General features: G+C 40.4%; 1 protein-coding gene across 1 annotated transcript; it reads right to left on the bottom strand.

Moving 5' to 3' along the window:
* Nucleotides 1–338: 338 nt before the first annotated feature.
* Nucleotides 339–15987, bottom strand: sf1 (splicing factor 1). The gene is made up of 12 exons (XM_008434928.2): nucleotides 15580–15987; nucleotides 13238–13366; nucleotides 11328–11403; nucleotides 5067–5219; nucleotides 4334–4423; nucleotides 4041–4224; nucleotides 3837–3952; nucleotides 3651–3758; nucleotides 3379–3574; nucleotides 3086–3305; nucleotides 2369–2533; nucleotides 339–1432 (listed from the first exon to the last, which is right to left on the bottom strand). Exons 1-12 carry the CDS (start codon nucleotides 15839–15841, stop codon nucleotides 1101–1103), a joined length of 2031 nt encoding a protein of 676 aa, XP_008433150.1. The 5' UTR covers nucleotides 15842–15987; the 3' UTR covers nucleotides 339–1100.
* Nucleotides 15988–16394: the final 407 nt, after the last annotated feature.

Raw genomic sequence — 16394 nt, 5'->3', positions numbered from 1 at the left:
TGAAATAATTGGAAATATATCCAAAAACTAAGTCAGTCTAAGAGTCAGAACTTAAATCTGAGGTTACTGCAACTAATTCACACATTGTCGAAACAAAGTGTCAGTAATCATTCTTTATGTAGTTTAGGTTGACATGGTTTGATTAAGAAGCAAGTGCTTCAAAATGAAAATCAAAGTCTGCTGTCAAAAAGCAACAGGAACAGAGAAAACTATTCCTGTTGTTACATAACATTTGGAAAGGCAGCCAAGAGTTCCTTAAGAGGAAGGGGAAAAAAATCCTTGGCAAGCAAACAAAGGACCTTACAGGGATGAAAAGAGAAACCAGGGGCACAAAAAGGTTACTTTGATAAGTTTATTACTAAACCAAGCAGGGTTTCAACAGGTTTTCATTCAATACACGGAGTTATGCCAGAAAAACAAAAATTCCTCCATCAACCTGAGGGACAAAAACATTCAGGTCTTTGCACAAGCGACAGAAAGAGTGAATATTGTCGTCAGAGCAGAGCTGCTGGATCGAGAATGTTCTCAGACAGCTGGACGTTAGCAGGACGCCACATCACATCACCATGGAACCAAACATCAAAACACTTGACTCTCCTTCCTGTTCAGAACCACTCAGAACTACAAATGGTCTACACAAGTAACATACACTTCACTTATTACAAAAATATTCATCTTATTCAGCTCAAAGCCAGGACAGAAATATAAACTTGTCACTTCAGAGCATGAGGCGTCTCAGGTGAATCATGCAAGTTGAAACCAGAGGAAGTTGACTGCAGAATCCGGTCTGATGGATTCAGCAGAGAAAGATGACTAACAGCAGCAACGTTGACGCGTCTGCTTGGTGGAACCTGTGCTCACATCCACACAAAAACCCGTGTTCCAATTTTAAAAACAGAGAATAAACTAAACTCCACAACTTTACAATCTGTATGAACAGAACTTTGTTGTTTCAGCAACAAAATGGAGGACCAATAAAATTAGAGCACTGCTTGTAGATTTTTCTTTTGAGTACTTGGACGTTCAGGATGAAGCATCAGTCAGTTGATAGCTGGTGCGTAATGTTCTGCAGGGGATGTGAAAACTTTTCTGTGGCAGGATTAGTTCTGTGGAGGAGGTGGAGGGGGGGCTGGGGGCATGCCGAAGGGCGGCATGCCAGGTACCCCCATGCCCATCATGGTGACAAAGTTAGAAGGGTCCATGGGTGGTGGTGGTGGTGGGGGGGCATACATCATGCCGGTTGAGCCTGGAGGTGGAGGAGGTGGCGGTGGGGGGGCTCCAGGGGGCAGTGGGGGCTGCACTCCAGGGGGAGGTGGAACCATGGACTGGGATCCCATGGGTAGCGGCGGCTGGGCCGCAGACACCGCAGGCTGTTGGGGCTGTTGCCATGGTGGCAGGCTGCCGGAGCCGGGGCTGGAGGTGGTGGTGGTATCTGTAAAAACATCAGATGTTGTGAGCTGCAGGTTGGGCCTGAACACATACAAATGTTTGATGATTTTTGACCCAATTTTGATCTTCTGACAATGACACCCTGATTATTAAGATGGCTCTAAAGATTTTATTTCATTTTATTTTTAGAAAATTTTTAGTGCTAATGGCCTTCATCAGCCCGCAATCTAACAGAAAGAGGGAGAAGTCCGACGACAAACCGTCTGGATAATCTTAAAAGATTTTCTTGCCGTGTGCGGTGAGCTGAGTGTGATTTGGTCTGCTTGGCAGGATCTCAAACTGCGGATAATGAACATGTTGGATGTCATGGTCTGATGTCGCAGTGTGTGATGTTCTGAGCGCAGAACATCACACACTTGTCTGTGTGGGAATCCAACACACAGACAAAACAACTGCAAGTCCAGTGGACATTGGAGACGTCTTTGTATTGTTTTTTTATGTTATAATCCACAAACTATTGCCATTCCTTCTTCCCAGTCAGCCATGTTTGTTTACTCTGAACTCACGTTTAGTCTCAAGAGGTTTTGCCAGATTTCCTGTGCGACATCTGAATGTTGGTGAGTGAAAACGGTTGGTATGTTGCTCCGGCCATGTGGCTGAACACCACATACTCTCCAACTGAACCTGTTATAGCTACAATGTTCAATCACCATGTGTGGTCTCAGGTTCTGAAGCCGTTGCCATGTGAACCAGGCGTTAGCTAGCCATGCCAGTCAGGTCAAGACCAGAAGTGATCTGATATTTACTAGATTATTCACAGACGGCTGAGCTGCTCTGATCAGGCATGAATTTGACAGTAATTACATTTACAATATTTACATAATAATTCCACATGTGCTTCTCTATTTCCTAATAAAGTCCCAGCACACAATTCTATACTCTCAACCTGATTTCTGGATAACAGTGTGGAAACTCTTACTCTGTTGCCAAGGTAGAGGTGTACTTGTTGCCATGCTGCTAGTAGGAGGTGGGGGTGGAGCCTGCTGCTGCCATGGTGGCAGGGGAGCAGATGGAGGAGGAGGGGGCTGATTGCCAGGAGGGGGAGGTGGGGGTGGCATTATACCCATGGGAGGTGGCAGCAGACCTGAATGGAGGAGAAAAAGTCACAATTAATTCCCTCTAATGAAACACACCAAAGTTTCAGCTCCACAGCCTCTGCTCTGTGGCTGACCTCTGACCTTTCAACATAAAACTAACAGCAATGTATCTCAGAGGCCCGTTGCTTGAAGCCGTGGTCCGGCCCTCAGAGCTGCTTATGGTCTGACAATGTTATTGTGAGATTATGGTGATTGATAAAACGTTCCTCATCATGTCATGTACATAAGGACCAAACTAAGGAATGTTTACAGTACGTTCACACTGCAAGCTTTAATACTCCATTCCGACTTTTTGGGAAATCTGAATTTTAATGCATGGTTGTTCACATTTCCACTGCAGGCTGCAGTGTGAACATTGCCCGATTTAGAAGCAAAAAATGGTTTGAATTGAAAATGTTGCTTATTTCGTTTGAAGAGTTTGATTATTTATAGACCCTGCTATTAACTTGATTTTTTTTTTTTTTTACTTGAGTCCACTAGTTTTAAATACAAAATGCCATCAAAAATGAAACTAATGTAGCAGAACATGAGAGTCTCACCCATGGGGTGTCCGTGAGGAGCCGGTCCCTGACCCATTGGAGGTGGAGGGGGCTGCATCCAGGGTGGAGGCATGCCATTAGGGTTGGGAGGCATAGGTGGTCCTCCCATGTTGGGCATGGGAGGAGGGAAGCTCTGAGGGCCTCCAGGCCCCGTGGGCCCTCCCATGCCAGGATAGTTCCTGTTCTCAGTGGGACCAGAGCTCATCCAGGGCGGCCGGTTCTGTAGAACAAAACGAGTCAATGAACACACCCCTCTGAGCCAATCAGAGTGAGGACCTGGGACTGACACTAACCGGAGGAGGCTGGTTGCTGTTTGGTCCAGAGGTTCGGGGGGCTCCTGCTGGACTGCTGGAGTGTCCTCCTCCTGAAGACGGCAACGGGGCCTCCCCCAGCTCCGCCATGAGGGATAGATACTCCTTGTCCATACGGGCCTTGTCCTGGGCCGACTGGGGGGGCTCTCCCCCTGTTGCTCTCTGGCCTGCAAAGGTGCTGCACAAACAAATAGGAAACGCTGCTGAACTCTGCAGATGGAAGCAGCAGCATGCACAGCCTTGCCCACCATTACCTGGTGTACTTGCAGTCAGATGAAATATGACCAGCTCCTCCACATTTGGTACAGAGGGTGGTATTGGTGATGCTGCGGGGCTCGGAGTTCTGCCAGGGACGGAGGATCCTACAAACAAGCAGCTTCTCTTCAGAGGTGCCAACTCAGACTGAACGATCAGACTCTGGGAACCAAAACAGCACCGACCTGTTATCGTCCTCCCTCAGGGTGCCGTTGAGCCTGGCTAGCTCCCTCAGCTGCATCTTTCTCAGGTCGTTCTGATCCTCAGGTGTCTCGATGCCCTGCTTCAGGATGTTACGAATCTGAACACAAATTGGAATATTAGTTGATACAAAGCTGTTCAACTAAATGCAGGCTGATCTGCTGGCAGCGTGTCCCTCTGGAGCCAACCTGTTCCACAGCCTTCTTGACGTTCTCCATGGTGTTAGCAGTGACCAGGGCGTGCAGCGGCTCGTCCTCACCAGGCAGCATCTGGCCATCTTTACGACCGACTTTCCCTTCCTTCACAGAACCTTTTCCTCTGATCATGATCTTAGCACAGCATTCTTTCTCAATGTTCTTCAGAGTGTTGCCACTAAAAACAGGAAAACATCAGAATTTTAACATAAAACATCTAACATAAACCAAGAGGGAGCATAAAGAATAACACAGTTAACATATATGAGTGAGCAACACCAGCTTACCGGGGCCCAATGAGCAAACCCACAAAGTTGATTTCAGGGTATTCATCTTGGGGGATCATAACTTTGTCGCTCACTCTGGTGGCTGGAGGCCTGAAGGGGAAACACGGAAAACGTTTACAGAGAGAAAGCGACAGTTTTCTGAAAAACTAAAAGTTTACAAGAGAATTCTTTTTTCTTTCTTTCTATGCAAACATTGATCACTAGGAGCAGTTAACAGAAAGACTGGGTTTTAATGAATTCTATTTGGAGCATGGTGTCAGAAACCTGACACCAAATCTTCTGCTGCATCTCTATAATGACTTCTATCCAAATATATACATCTCATGTTACATATGACTGTATGGCTGGTGCTGTAAGGACATTCTCAATGACATCTGTTGCTGGGAGCTCCATAGCATCAGGGAGTTACTAATGTGGTTCCTAAAATGTTAATGCTCAAAACCTAAAAGAACCAAGTGCACTGATGAATTGGACAACTGATAAAACTGCAATTTGTTTAATCAGTTTTTTTGTCAACTTTGCCAAAAACAAAAAACAAAACAAAAAATACTCAATTTAATTTAAAAAAATGCAATTGGTGTACTACTAAAAAAGATTTCATGTTTGATTTTAATTGAGTAAAACATCAGAAAGAGGTGCAAGTGAATTAAATGTACATGTAGAATCTGCATATTGCAAGACTCCCTGTTCTACAAATTACAATTCTTGAAGGGGAGTCAGGTAAAGGACATACTTGTAGTCAGCTGGAGGCTTGAAGTCGGGGTTGAGAGCAATCATTTCTGTGATGAGCGAGTGGCGCTCCTCCTCAATCTTCTTCCTAGTGCGATACTCGCGGGTGTTCAGCCTTTTGCCCTCACTGTTGTAGATGGGCTCTGGAGAAGGAGACCTACAAGGAGACAAAATACAAGACGCACAACAATGACGCCTTTCTACAAGCAGAAGCTCTTCCATCTACAACCAAACAGGCTCCCTAAAGCTGACTATGACTTCAGAATGTTGGGACAATTTGCATCTTAAAGAGATTTAGTTGGACTCATGGTCAGTGCAAAAGCAAAACTAAGCAAAAAGAAGTATGCACTGACATGTAAAAGGTTAAGAGTCCATTCTGTCATACCATTCATTGTTAGATGGTGGCAACCAAAACGGTTTAGAGGTAATTAACCCAGTAAAATGGAGGGGCATCAACAGAAGAAACATACAATAGAGAAAAGAAAAAAAGCCCACGCCAGTCTCCAGTCTGGACACAGTCACTCATTAAAAAGCACATGAGTGGGTTTGTCCAAGCTTTTGAGTGGCACTGCATCTAAAAAATGTATAAATAAAGTCAGAACTACACCTGCATACAGGATTTTTGGCCCACAAAGCACAGGTAAAAGGTAAAAACCAAAGCAAAATTTAGAATGCTAAGCAGGGTCGCTGGCTTTGACGAGTGCTTGGTGCTGACGTGGTGGTAGAGGGCCGTACCTCTCCGTGGAAGCTGAAAACCTGTGTTGGCGTGTTAAGAAGGCCCTGCACTTGAAAAAGAGTTAGATTGACGTGGGGTAATTTGGGTTAGAGGAAAGGAATTAGGATTAGATATCCACATGTTCCTAGGCTCTCTTAACAGAGAGCAGCTTTTGTGTCCATGTGAAGAGTTGGGGGAAATGGGGAAGTTTTCCTTTCAACGGTGACAACCTGTAACATCTCCCGAGCCGTTTCTCTTACGTTGGACAAGGGGATGGTTCACAGGACTGCTGCGGTTCTTCTTATGTTTTGGATGCTGTGGAAATGTCTGAGAAACTAACACAGTGTGCAAGTTCAAGTGGCTTTAACTAGCAGAGGTCAAGTGGACACACTGAGGGCAAGTCACTTCCTGTAAAAACAGATGCTTTATGACCCTACGTTACAGACTGGCCACTTCTAAAACAAGCACAGCTCTGCCCAGTTTCTTCCAGATCTCAAGAGTCCAAAGGGAAAAGGGGAATACAGTCCCCTTCACTGCAGGGAATTGTTTAAAGGCGTATGTTAGGAAAAACTCAGATGACCAGCAATAAATCGCTCATTTCCAATCTTCCTCACTGTCCTGTTATATGCTTTGTACTCACTAGGAACTCAAACACTGGCAAAAACTTAAAATAATCATCATAAAATAAAAAAAAGTCAAAAGGTTAATGTTTCCAAAAAAAAATCCAAATTATCTGAGCTAATTTACCCCAAAATATGTTCAAGTCGATATACTTTCTGCCAAAATCCTGCTTCAACAGAAACCATTCAACACATGTAGTATATTGTCATTAGTTTACATGGTGCTATAAATCAGACAGTACAGAAAGTGGGTCAAACTGTGGCTGTGGCCAAAACTGAAGCATAAAATTCCACCATTAAGCAAAATGAATAAGGTGGAGATATCCCAAAATATTTTATTTGCTCTGGTACTGACCCAACTACATTATTAAACATTAATTTTAACAAATAATTTTTTTAAACCCAAGAATCAAACAGTTCACGTTTTCTTTTACACCTTCACACTGCAGCCTGAAGTGACCCAATTCCCTTTTTTTTTGATGTAATGCAACTTGTATCTGATCTATTCATGACAGTCTGAATGTGACCCATATACGATATGTATCCGATTCAAATGCGACCTAAAGTCCAGGCCGCATTCGTCCGAACTGAACATCACTGATACTCAACAAATCTCACTATTCTGTGTCCTGATACGCGCAAGAGGGAAGAAAAACAACTATGACGGACTATAATGAGGATTAAGTTGTTAATATGCTGCTCCGGTTGGACAACTTCAAATATATACGCTAAGCTCTGCTGTTAGCCTCCATGTTTACTTCCGCAAACACTGAGCACTACTTCTTTTGATGGCGGATGTACTTGCTAGGAACTCAAACACTGGCAATAGAGGGATATTGCGCCCTCTAGTGCACATGCGGGATATTTTCAGGTTGTTTGCCCGTTCACAATGAAGAACACATACAAGTTGCATTCTTGGCAGTGTAAACGGCCCCTGCAAAAAAATCGGAATTGGATCACTTCAGGCTGCAGTGTGAACGCACCCTTAGTTCTTCAACTGAACCTTACTGTATTTATTTTGAGAATTTCTTCCCATTTCATTCAAAACATAAAAAGGTATTGGAGAGCCATAATTCCTGCAACAAAGAAGAACCTTCCATTTTCTCAGTCTTCCATTTTCAAAGACAATTAAAATTTTGGGTAAAAAAAAAGTTGGATTTCTAGAATGGTTTCTAATTGTGTTGAAGTTTAACAAATGACTCAAATTATTGTGACTCGGTGCTCATTTCAAGCCTCTATTAAGAATAAACATTTACATCCTGAATGTCCTTTTCTCCTCTGCTTTAGCCTCATGGCATTCAAACCAACAAGCATTTCATTCTAAATTCCTATGTACACTACCTCAGAGACCTTTAGTTTTTAAAAATTATTTTCTTTGTTCATTAAATTGTTCCTCTTTTTGTTTTCCTGTGACAAAACGATTTGGATATTGGGCTCCAGGTGTTGCTCTAGCACATCCAGCTGTGTGCCAAAATGTAAACAATGCAGCAAAAAGGTAAACTAACTGCTCACATCAGACATGTGGCACAGAATCCTTAACATTAAAGTGACAGTTTAGTGTTTTTTTTTCTGAAACATTAACGAGGTTATGAACAGTAATGTTTTAGCAGTAGTGGATCACTCTGGCATCTTCCAGAAAACTGACCAATCAGAACAGAGCCATGTCTAGCATGGATTTCCATTTCTCAAAATGATTCTTATCTCAAAAGATATCAAAGCAATTCATGCAAACAGCTACAGAACCTTTGCATTTCCTTCAAGTGGTTATTGACAAATAAATCTGTAGTCATTTACACCGAGGACCATGGTGGGTAGCAGCAAATAAGAAATGACCTTGGCTTGTAAAATATGAACTGAAATGTGAAGCTTGGCCCTGGTGTTTGGCAAGTCGCTAACAAAAAACTAAGGCTATTCAAATGAAAATGTTTAAATGTTTCTAACCATGGAAAAGTAAAAAAAAAAAAAAAAAAGACAAGTGCTGACATGTCATTTATAGATTTAATAAACTGTGTTTGCATAAACTGCAATAATATCCATGAATAACTTGAAATTATAACACAACTTTGATAAATTGCCTTGTTGTTGGCATCCCTCTGACTGGTTGTTTACTGTGACAGCCTGAACTCTTTATCCAAGCAAAGGATTTAAAAAAAAAAAAAGGAAGTTACTATCTGACAAAAGGTGAGATGCTAAATAGTTATAAACTCTAAAGAAACATTCTGCATGGAAAAATTTACTAAATTCTAAATGCTTTTGACACATTTTTCAAATCTTCAATTTAAGGCCTCATATGCCTTAAATTGCTAATAACTTGGTCTATTCCATACAGATCTGATGATCTCTAAGCTTCATCTTTTAAATGTAAAACTCAACTCAGATATATTACAGTCTATATTTGTTTAGGTCATTGATATTTACTGGCCACAGCTTATTTTTACCTTCCTACATGTATAAATATTAGAGGTGTGCCGATCAATCGGTCACTGATCATAGTCGGGCCGATTTTCGTGAAAAAGTGCATGATCGGTGATTGGCGATCATTGGCTCTTGTTGCCGATACCGATCACCTGCATCTCATTTCGCAGCCTGCCTGTGCAGCTGGTCTCTTTCCTTCACACTGCGCAAACGCGCAGCAACAAATCCTAAGCGATGTTGAACTAAAACGCACTGAGTGAATGGGGACGTTTGCGTGTTGAGGCCGAAAATTGAAGCACGTCAAAATGCATCAACACAACGAAGCTAATACGACATAAAAACTATGCCATACCTGACRGAGTTTGGCTACATCGAGGCTCACTGCAGTAAAAAAGACATATGGAGGATCAGATAGCAGGTAAAGCAGCGCACAGCTACAAACACTCACCCGGATTAGCATGACGGTCAGAAAGCTAAACAAATAACCCGCAAAATTATTTAAGTCTTCGAGCTGCGATGTAAGACGCTGGTTCTGCTCTCGCTGTTGAACCTCTGCTACGCGCTACAGGTAGTAATATTTCACAGACGGAGCGCCGCTTCTGCTCCACCTGGTAGTGACTCTCACACCGAACCTCTGCTTAAAGCTGCAGCATCTAACCTAAAAAAATACATTTTACATACGTATTAAAACTTTCGCTGTCCTAACATCAGACAGATAATCTCTAAAAAATATAATCAATCTCCTCCCTGTTCTGCATAATTACTCCGCTCAGTCAGAAACAGCCACTCAGAACTAGCAGTAATCAGCAAGCCGCCATGCTATCAGGAAGTTTTCATTCAGTAACTCAGGATTGTTTGTTGTAATGAATCCTGTATTTACCTTTGAATGCCAAGTTTTATACTTTAATTTTTTTGGCAATGTTGAGGTTTTATTTTGGCTCTTTACATTATTTAGCCTCTTCAGAGACTTCATATGTTATCAGTCTGTTAAAGATAGTATTACCGATAGCAGTACAATTTGCACAATGCCTGTTTTGTTCAGTTTTCTTCTTGGAAAAAGTTATTAAAAACCAAGTTTTTGTCTAAATTAAGGTGAATTCATGGTTCCTTTTTCCACATAATGTAACAGGTAGTGTTTATGATTAAAAAAATAATAATTATGTGATCGGTATCGGTGATCGGCCCTCATGGGTGATCGATAACGGTATTGGCAGGAAAAAACCTGATCGGCACATCTCTAATAAATATGAAAAGTTTATTCTCCCTTTTACAGCTCTCTCCACTGGGGGTGGGTGGTATGTTAGTATTTGTTTATGTTCTGCTGTTTTTGTCATCTACAAATACAATACAAAATATTTGAAAAAAAAAAAAAAAAAAATCATTCAGAAAGAAATATGTATTTATATTCTGTGTGGAAAAGCTCAATAAACCGAAGTAGAACACCTAATAACATTACCATAATCAACTTCATGTCAGATGGGTGTCCCAACTGTCCATAATTTCCTTTTTCTAGTTTATTTTTGCATAAGCCAATACTTTTAGCACAGAACTAACGGCTATCATGGTGAAGAGGGCCTGTAGGTTTGGAATCCATTATTTTAAATTCCATTATTTTTAGCCAGGAATCAAAATTCCATAAAAAAAAAAAGATCAGAATGTGTTTCAACAAGTTACATTTACATTCAGAGTAGGGCTGGGCGATTTTATCAACTTTGTTGCTTACAAAAATTTACATTCTGTTAAATTGGTATTTAATTTACACGTTTACTCATTGTTTACTCATTGTCAGCCTGTCTTTTTTTCTTTTTTACTTTGTATTTTCACAAATTCTGATCAACCAACCACAAGTGATCATTGAAATAAAAGCAAGTTTTTAAAAAAATATTTTATCATTTGTAACTTCCCTTTAAAGGGGAGAATCAGGTTCAATTTTGAAGCTATATCGCCCAGCCCCAACTCAGAGCCTCCACTGCACAGGTTATTAAATGACGACGTGCCTTTTCTGTCTACATCGTATCCTCTGTTTTAACACAAGATGGAATTTTGCCCAGATGCTACAGCATGTTGTACGCCCCCCACATAAAGCTGGAGATGTTGAGGCAACACACCATTTATTCATAAAGTTTACATTTAGTCTTTAATAAATAGAAAAATGTTTGGTTTAAACTCATTCAAAGCATTTTCACATCATTCGAGTTTTACAGATGTAATTCAGTAGCAATATTGAACCGTCAAGTCATTGATAAAACTAACTTTTTTAAAAAGCTAAATAATTCTGGCTACAATTACCAATTATATTCTTTATTGCACCTTTTTGGACCTGAGCTCTCAAACAAATCAAGACCTCAATTTTTCTAAACAGTCAGTGAGGAGGTAGATAAATAAACCTTAGACCTTTTTAGCTAACACTAATATAAAATAAAACAAACATTTATAGTGAAAAATCAACATTAGTCTTCCAAATAGGCAAAAGGTAGAGAAAGTGTTACTGTTTGAGGGTTTAATCTTTTCCAACCTGTCCTCAGGGTTAACAGGGATTCCCAGGTCTCCTGTACGCAGTTTACGAGTCAGGTCTTCAATCTGCAGTTGGACTGGAAGAATTCAGGTTAGGAAAGAAAACAAGGATGGAGAGAAATGTGGTTACCACAGCAACATCAGAGAGAGAGTGCTCTGCACTTCAGAGAGCAAAGTCTCAATCACTACTGCAGTAAAGACAATTGGTGAGTCTGTTAAAAAGGGAGATCAAATCAACATGGTAAGACTACAGCAGAAAGCTGGAGTCCTTTCTGGTGCTACGCACACATTGTGATCACAATGAATATGCCTGTGAGATCATTTCAATTAGGGTTACAGACAACCAACCTTTGTTCCACAATGATTAAGCATGAGAACATGTCAAATGATGAACCATGGTTCCTAAAAATGCCTGCCACCTCATCAATACTTCAAACAAGGCTGGGGTTGACTTCCACGTGCACAGCTGCACTCGGTTTAAAGGCTTCGGCATTTTAAGGACAAACTTGGTCAATTTGTTGGGTTTTTTTTTTTGTTTTTTTTTGTTGTTGCAAGTTTCAGTAACAGAACAGGTGATTACAGTCACATTTGGCAGTCCACAGATCTAACACTGAGGGGCTGCTGTGACACAAAGACAAGTCTCATATTCAGGAGGAAATGAAGAAAGGAATAGATCAGACATTTCATGCACATTATGAGAAACGGAAAGGAGTATCCCCTTGAACACAGATTCATTAATCCTTTAGGTGATTATTCTGAGTTAAAGAGGTGGATACGCATCCTGTAACTCGATGTTCACAACAATTTCATTCTGAAACTCTTGTTTTAGGGGATCTACTTCATGAGCAAACTAAGTGTGACAAGGAGGGTGGATACAGATGGATGTTTACATACCAGTGAAGAACAACCATTACCAATGAGGGGACAAAGTCAATACTGGTGTTAGTTACAGACAAGGGACTCATTTAATTTAAAATAGTTCAACATTTGTTCCTGTGGGAGAAATGTTTCCTCCTGGGAACAGCTTACAATGAAACTGGTTAAATTGAACATGTAGTGCAAGCAGACTGAGAAGTCAAGCAATGCAATTTAGTTACTTTTTTTCTTCATAACATTTCCCCTCCTACAGTTAACATTCATACATGTAAAAATAAAATTCTTTGAATTCAGTATTTTAGTCCTACTGAATTAAGCTATGCTGCTTCCAGATGTCAAACCAAATATTAAAACTTCAATCATTTATACATCCAGTTGTTCCTTTGTGCATTGATAGCATCATCAGTTTCTATAACTGGATTAACACTGATGTGCTACAGTTCTCATCTGGTTGCAGTAGAGGCCAGCCCTTTCCTTAGATTTACGTCCTGATTCTGTTACTCATCACCAGCACAAACTGCTTTTGGGCCAAACACTTTACAGGCTCCATTTTCACTCAAGTAACATGATTGTTCTGGAGGGGGGTGGGGCTACTCTGATCAGACAGGTTTTTTTAATTCATCCATCACAAGCTCTTGTTAATGGTGTCCAATGGTATGCAAACCAAAAGGCTACAGAACATAGCAAAAAAACTTGCAGAGAAATAACCATCATAACATCTTACATTAACATTTATAATAATTATTGCTCATCAGGATTTTCTTTTGCTTTGTTTCCGCAGCTGGAGCAATATTTTACATGCACACTTAAAATATATAAATTATATATTACTTTGAAAAAAATATTTGATTTAAAATGTTAGCTACGTATATTTCAAATGATACTTTTGGACCACTCCAGCTGCTGGGAACTCAGCAAACAATAAATAACAGTAACACTGATGACATCAGAAAACAAGAACTTTAAATGCAATTAATGAGGCATATCACAAATACCAGTTACAGCCATATTTGATAGAAGATAATTAGCATTTACCTATATAAGCTCTTTCCTGGTCTCGGGTGAGTCCAGGGGGAATGACAGTGGGCATTCCTGGAATGACCGTCTTCTGATCTGGGGTCTCACTGCTCCATCGACTCTTTTTCCTTTTCTTTTGGCCAAAATCTAACAAAATAAAATTCCAATATGTCAAACTTTTCAGTGATACACTGCAGGATCAGCTATAGATACTTTAATCAAGACAGCCCTAAATGAACACAAGACATATCAAAAGCACAATGAAACTTAGAAAAAGTTTGTTAATGTGTGTTTTATTTATATATTTATTTAACTTAAAAAAAAATGGACAATTTCATAATTGGTTGTAAACAAAGTTTGATTAAGTTAGTTTTTAATCTACATTTCAAAGTGGAACCATAATGCTTACTTTGAACAGGGAGCCTTTTTGTGACTGTCCACTGTTGTTTTTACAGGTAATAATATTCTCACAAAACAGCTGCAACTTTTCCGATGGTGAAACTGTTTAAATTTCTAGCCACCGAGACGCATCTCCTTGGTACAAATGCCATATTAATGTCATTTTAAATCAATGCATTTATTTATAACTAGAGGTGTGCCGATCGATCGGCCACTGATCATAATCGGCCGATTTCCGTGAAAAAATATAATCGGTGATCACCGATCATGGTCTCTTGTTGCCGATCACACAAACCGATCACCTGCATCTCATTTGGCAGCCTGCCTGTGCAGCTGGTCTCCTCTTTCCTTGACATTGAGCAAACGCACAGCAACAAATCCTAAGCGATGTCGTGTGGAACTATGACGCATTGAGTGAATGGGGAAGTTTGCATGTTGCGGCGGAAAATTGAAGCACTTCAAAATGCATCAACACAACGAAGTTAATATGGCATAAAAACAAGTGACAGAGTTTGGCTATATCGAGGCTCACTGCAGTAAAAAAGACATGGAGGATCAGATAGCAGGTAAAGCAGCGCACAGCTACACTCACCTGGATTAGCATGACAGTCAGAAAGCTAAACAAATAACCCGCAAAATTATTCAAGTCTTCGAGCTGCGGTTCTATTGTCGCTGTTGAACCGCAGCTACGCGCTACAGGTAGTAATATTTCACAGACGGAGCGCCGCTTCTGCTCCACCTGGTAGTGACTCTCACACCGAACATCTGTTTAAAGCTGCAGCATCTAACCTAAAAAAATAATAATTTTACATACGTATTAAAACTTTCGCTGTCCTAACATGAGACAGATAATCTCTGAAAAAATAATTGCTCTCCTCCCTGTTCTGCATAATTACTCCACTCAATCAGAAACAGCCACTCAGAACTAGCAGTAATCAGCTAGCCGCCATGCTAACAGGAAGTTTTCATTCAGTAACTCAGGATTGTTTATTGTAATGGATCCTGTATTTACCTTTGAATGTTAAGTTTTATACTTGAATTTTTTGGCAATGTTGAGAAGTTTTATTTTGACTTTTTTGCATTATTTAGCCTCTTCATATGTTTTCAGTCTGTTAAAGATAGTATTATCGATACCAGTACAATTTGCACAATGCCTGTTTTGTTTATTTCTTGGGAAAAGTTATTTAAAAAAAAGTTTGTCTAAATTAAGGTGAATTCATGGTTCCGTTTTCCATATAATGTAACCGTAGTGCTTATGATTTAAAAAATAACAATTATGTGATCGGCATCGGTGAGTTATCGGAATCGGTTTCGGCAGGAAAAAACCTGATCAGCACATCTCCAATTATAACCATTTTGAAAAGTTCACCAACATACTAAACCTTTCAAAATCCTCACTTTCCTACAACAGCACAAGTCATTTTTGCCAAAAATGTCCCCTCATCCCCCCAAAAATTACCACCATTATTTAAGGAAAGTGACTAAAAAATAGTGCATCTTGTTGCAGCCCAAAACTTTACTCCAGAAAACAAAAGAACTAATGGACATGAACCACGGGTTGAAAGAAAACAGTTTACGATTTCGAACTGAAGCCAAACAAAAGCAGTCCAGAATCCTTTAAATATGTGGAATAGCCCTTTACCCCTGCACCACCACAGCACACCCTTGGAAAAGCCCTTTACTAACGTGCCATATAGGATGCTAACTTCAGGGTCATAGAATATATCTGTGAACACAAGCTATATTATGCAGCTAGATGTTATTTCACTTTCAGGAAGTTAAAACGTTTCCTTGATGTATCCAAATCTTTAGGAGGAAAGGTTCACTCAGTAACAACACGGCTGCAAATGCTGTGTGAACTAATAAACGTTAGCAGACGATGCAGACTCCATTTCATGAAGGCCGGGGCTGTTATGCGGCCTAAGCGACGACATGAGGCTAACAAGGTTTCACTAACTTACCCGTTTTAGTCATTCCGGATATCACTCCTTGTTGTGGTGGAGCCTGGGACGAAAAACCTGTCCCTGGACTAAACTGGTGCGCTGGAGAGAAAGCAGTGCTCGGCATAGTACCCGGGTAACTCTGGAGAGAAGGGAACGACACAGGGGGTGCCGGAGCTGGCATCAACCCGTTGCCAGCACCAGGCCCCGCGTCAAACCCGCGTTTAGCACCGATACTGGGGTGCAACTTCCCGAGGGGAGTTGCATTCGCTCCAGTGGCCATTTTCACTCAAATGTCCTTAAAAATGGCTCTGAATCAATAAACTACAAATTCAGCCAAGAATAGTTTAATTTAAACAACGTAGATTTCTGATAGCGTTGTCCGTGGGACCTACGCCTAATGCTTTAATCAAAATGGCGCCTGACGAAATTTTACAAAGCGATCCCGGATAGCATGTCTTAATAAAACGCCTTGCTATTGGCCAGTCAGACTTTTGTATTCTGGGAAGTCATTGGCCAATTTACCTGTTTTTTGTTTTGTTTTGTTTTTAGCACGATTATATCTCTGCGATAAAGTACCGTATGGAATAGAATATAAACTCTGGCACGATGAATCAAAACACATTTCATTACAACTCACCGGAACAAAAACACTGTTTATATGAAGATTAATTTAAATTTTGCTTCAAACGACTAGAAGCTATAAAATAAAAATAATGTAAAAAATAAGCCTGAATAATGTAAATTAAATGATAATACTGAAAGGTGTTAAATTATTCATCTATATGCTTTTCCAGTACATTATACATCCAGATTTTTTAAATAATAAAATTATT

This window comes from Poecilia reticulata, linkage group LG18, assembly GCF_000633615.1.
Source record: "Poecilia reticulata strain Guanapo linkage group LG18, Guppy_female_1.0+MT, whole genome shotgun sequence".
Classification (NCBI taxonomy): domain Eukaryota; kingdom Metazoa; phylum Chordata; class Actinopteri; order Cyprinodontiformes; family Poeciliidae; genus Poecilia; species Poecilia reticulata.
The sequence above is the reverse complement of the archived record's forward strand: the minus strand, read 5'-3'. Positions and strand labels throughout refer to the sequence as shown.

Excerpts from the sequence above, each read along its gene's own strand:
- sf1 (XM_008434928.2), bottom strand. The coding sequence starts at position 15,841 with ATGGCCACTGGAGCGAATGCAACTCCCCTCGGGAAGTTGCACCCCAGT. Across the intron at positions 4,424-5,066 it reads AAGCCTCCAGCTGACTACAA|GCCTCCAGCCACCAGAGTGA; the intron begins GTATGTCCTTTA and ends TTTCCCCTTCAG. Across the intron at positions 3,759-3,836 it reads CTGAGGGAGGACGATAACAG|GATCCTCCGTCCCTGGCAGA; the intron begins GTCGGTGCTGTT and ends GCTTGTTTGTAG.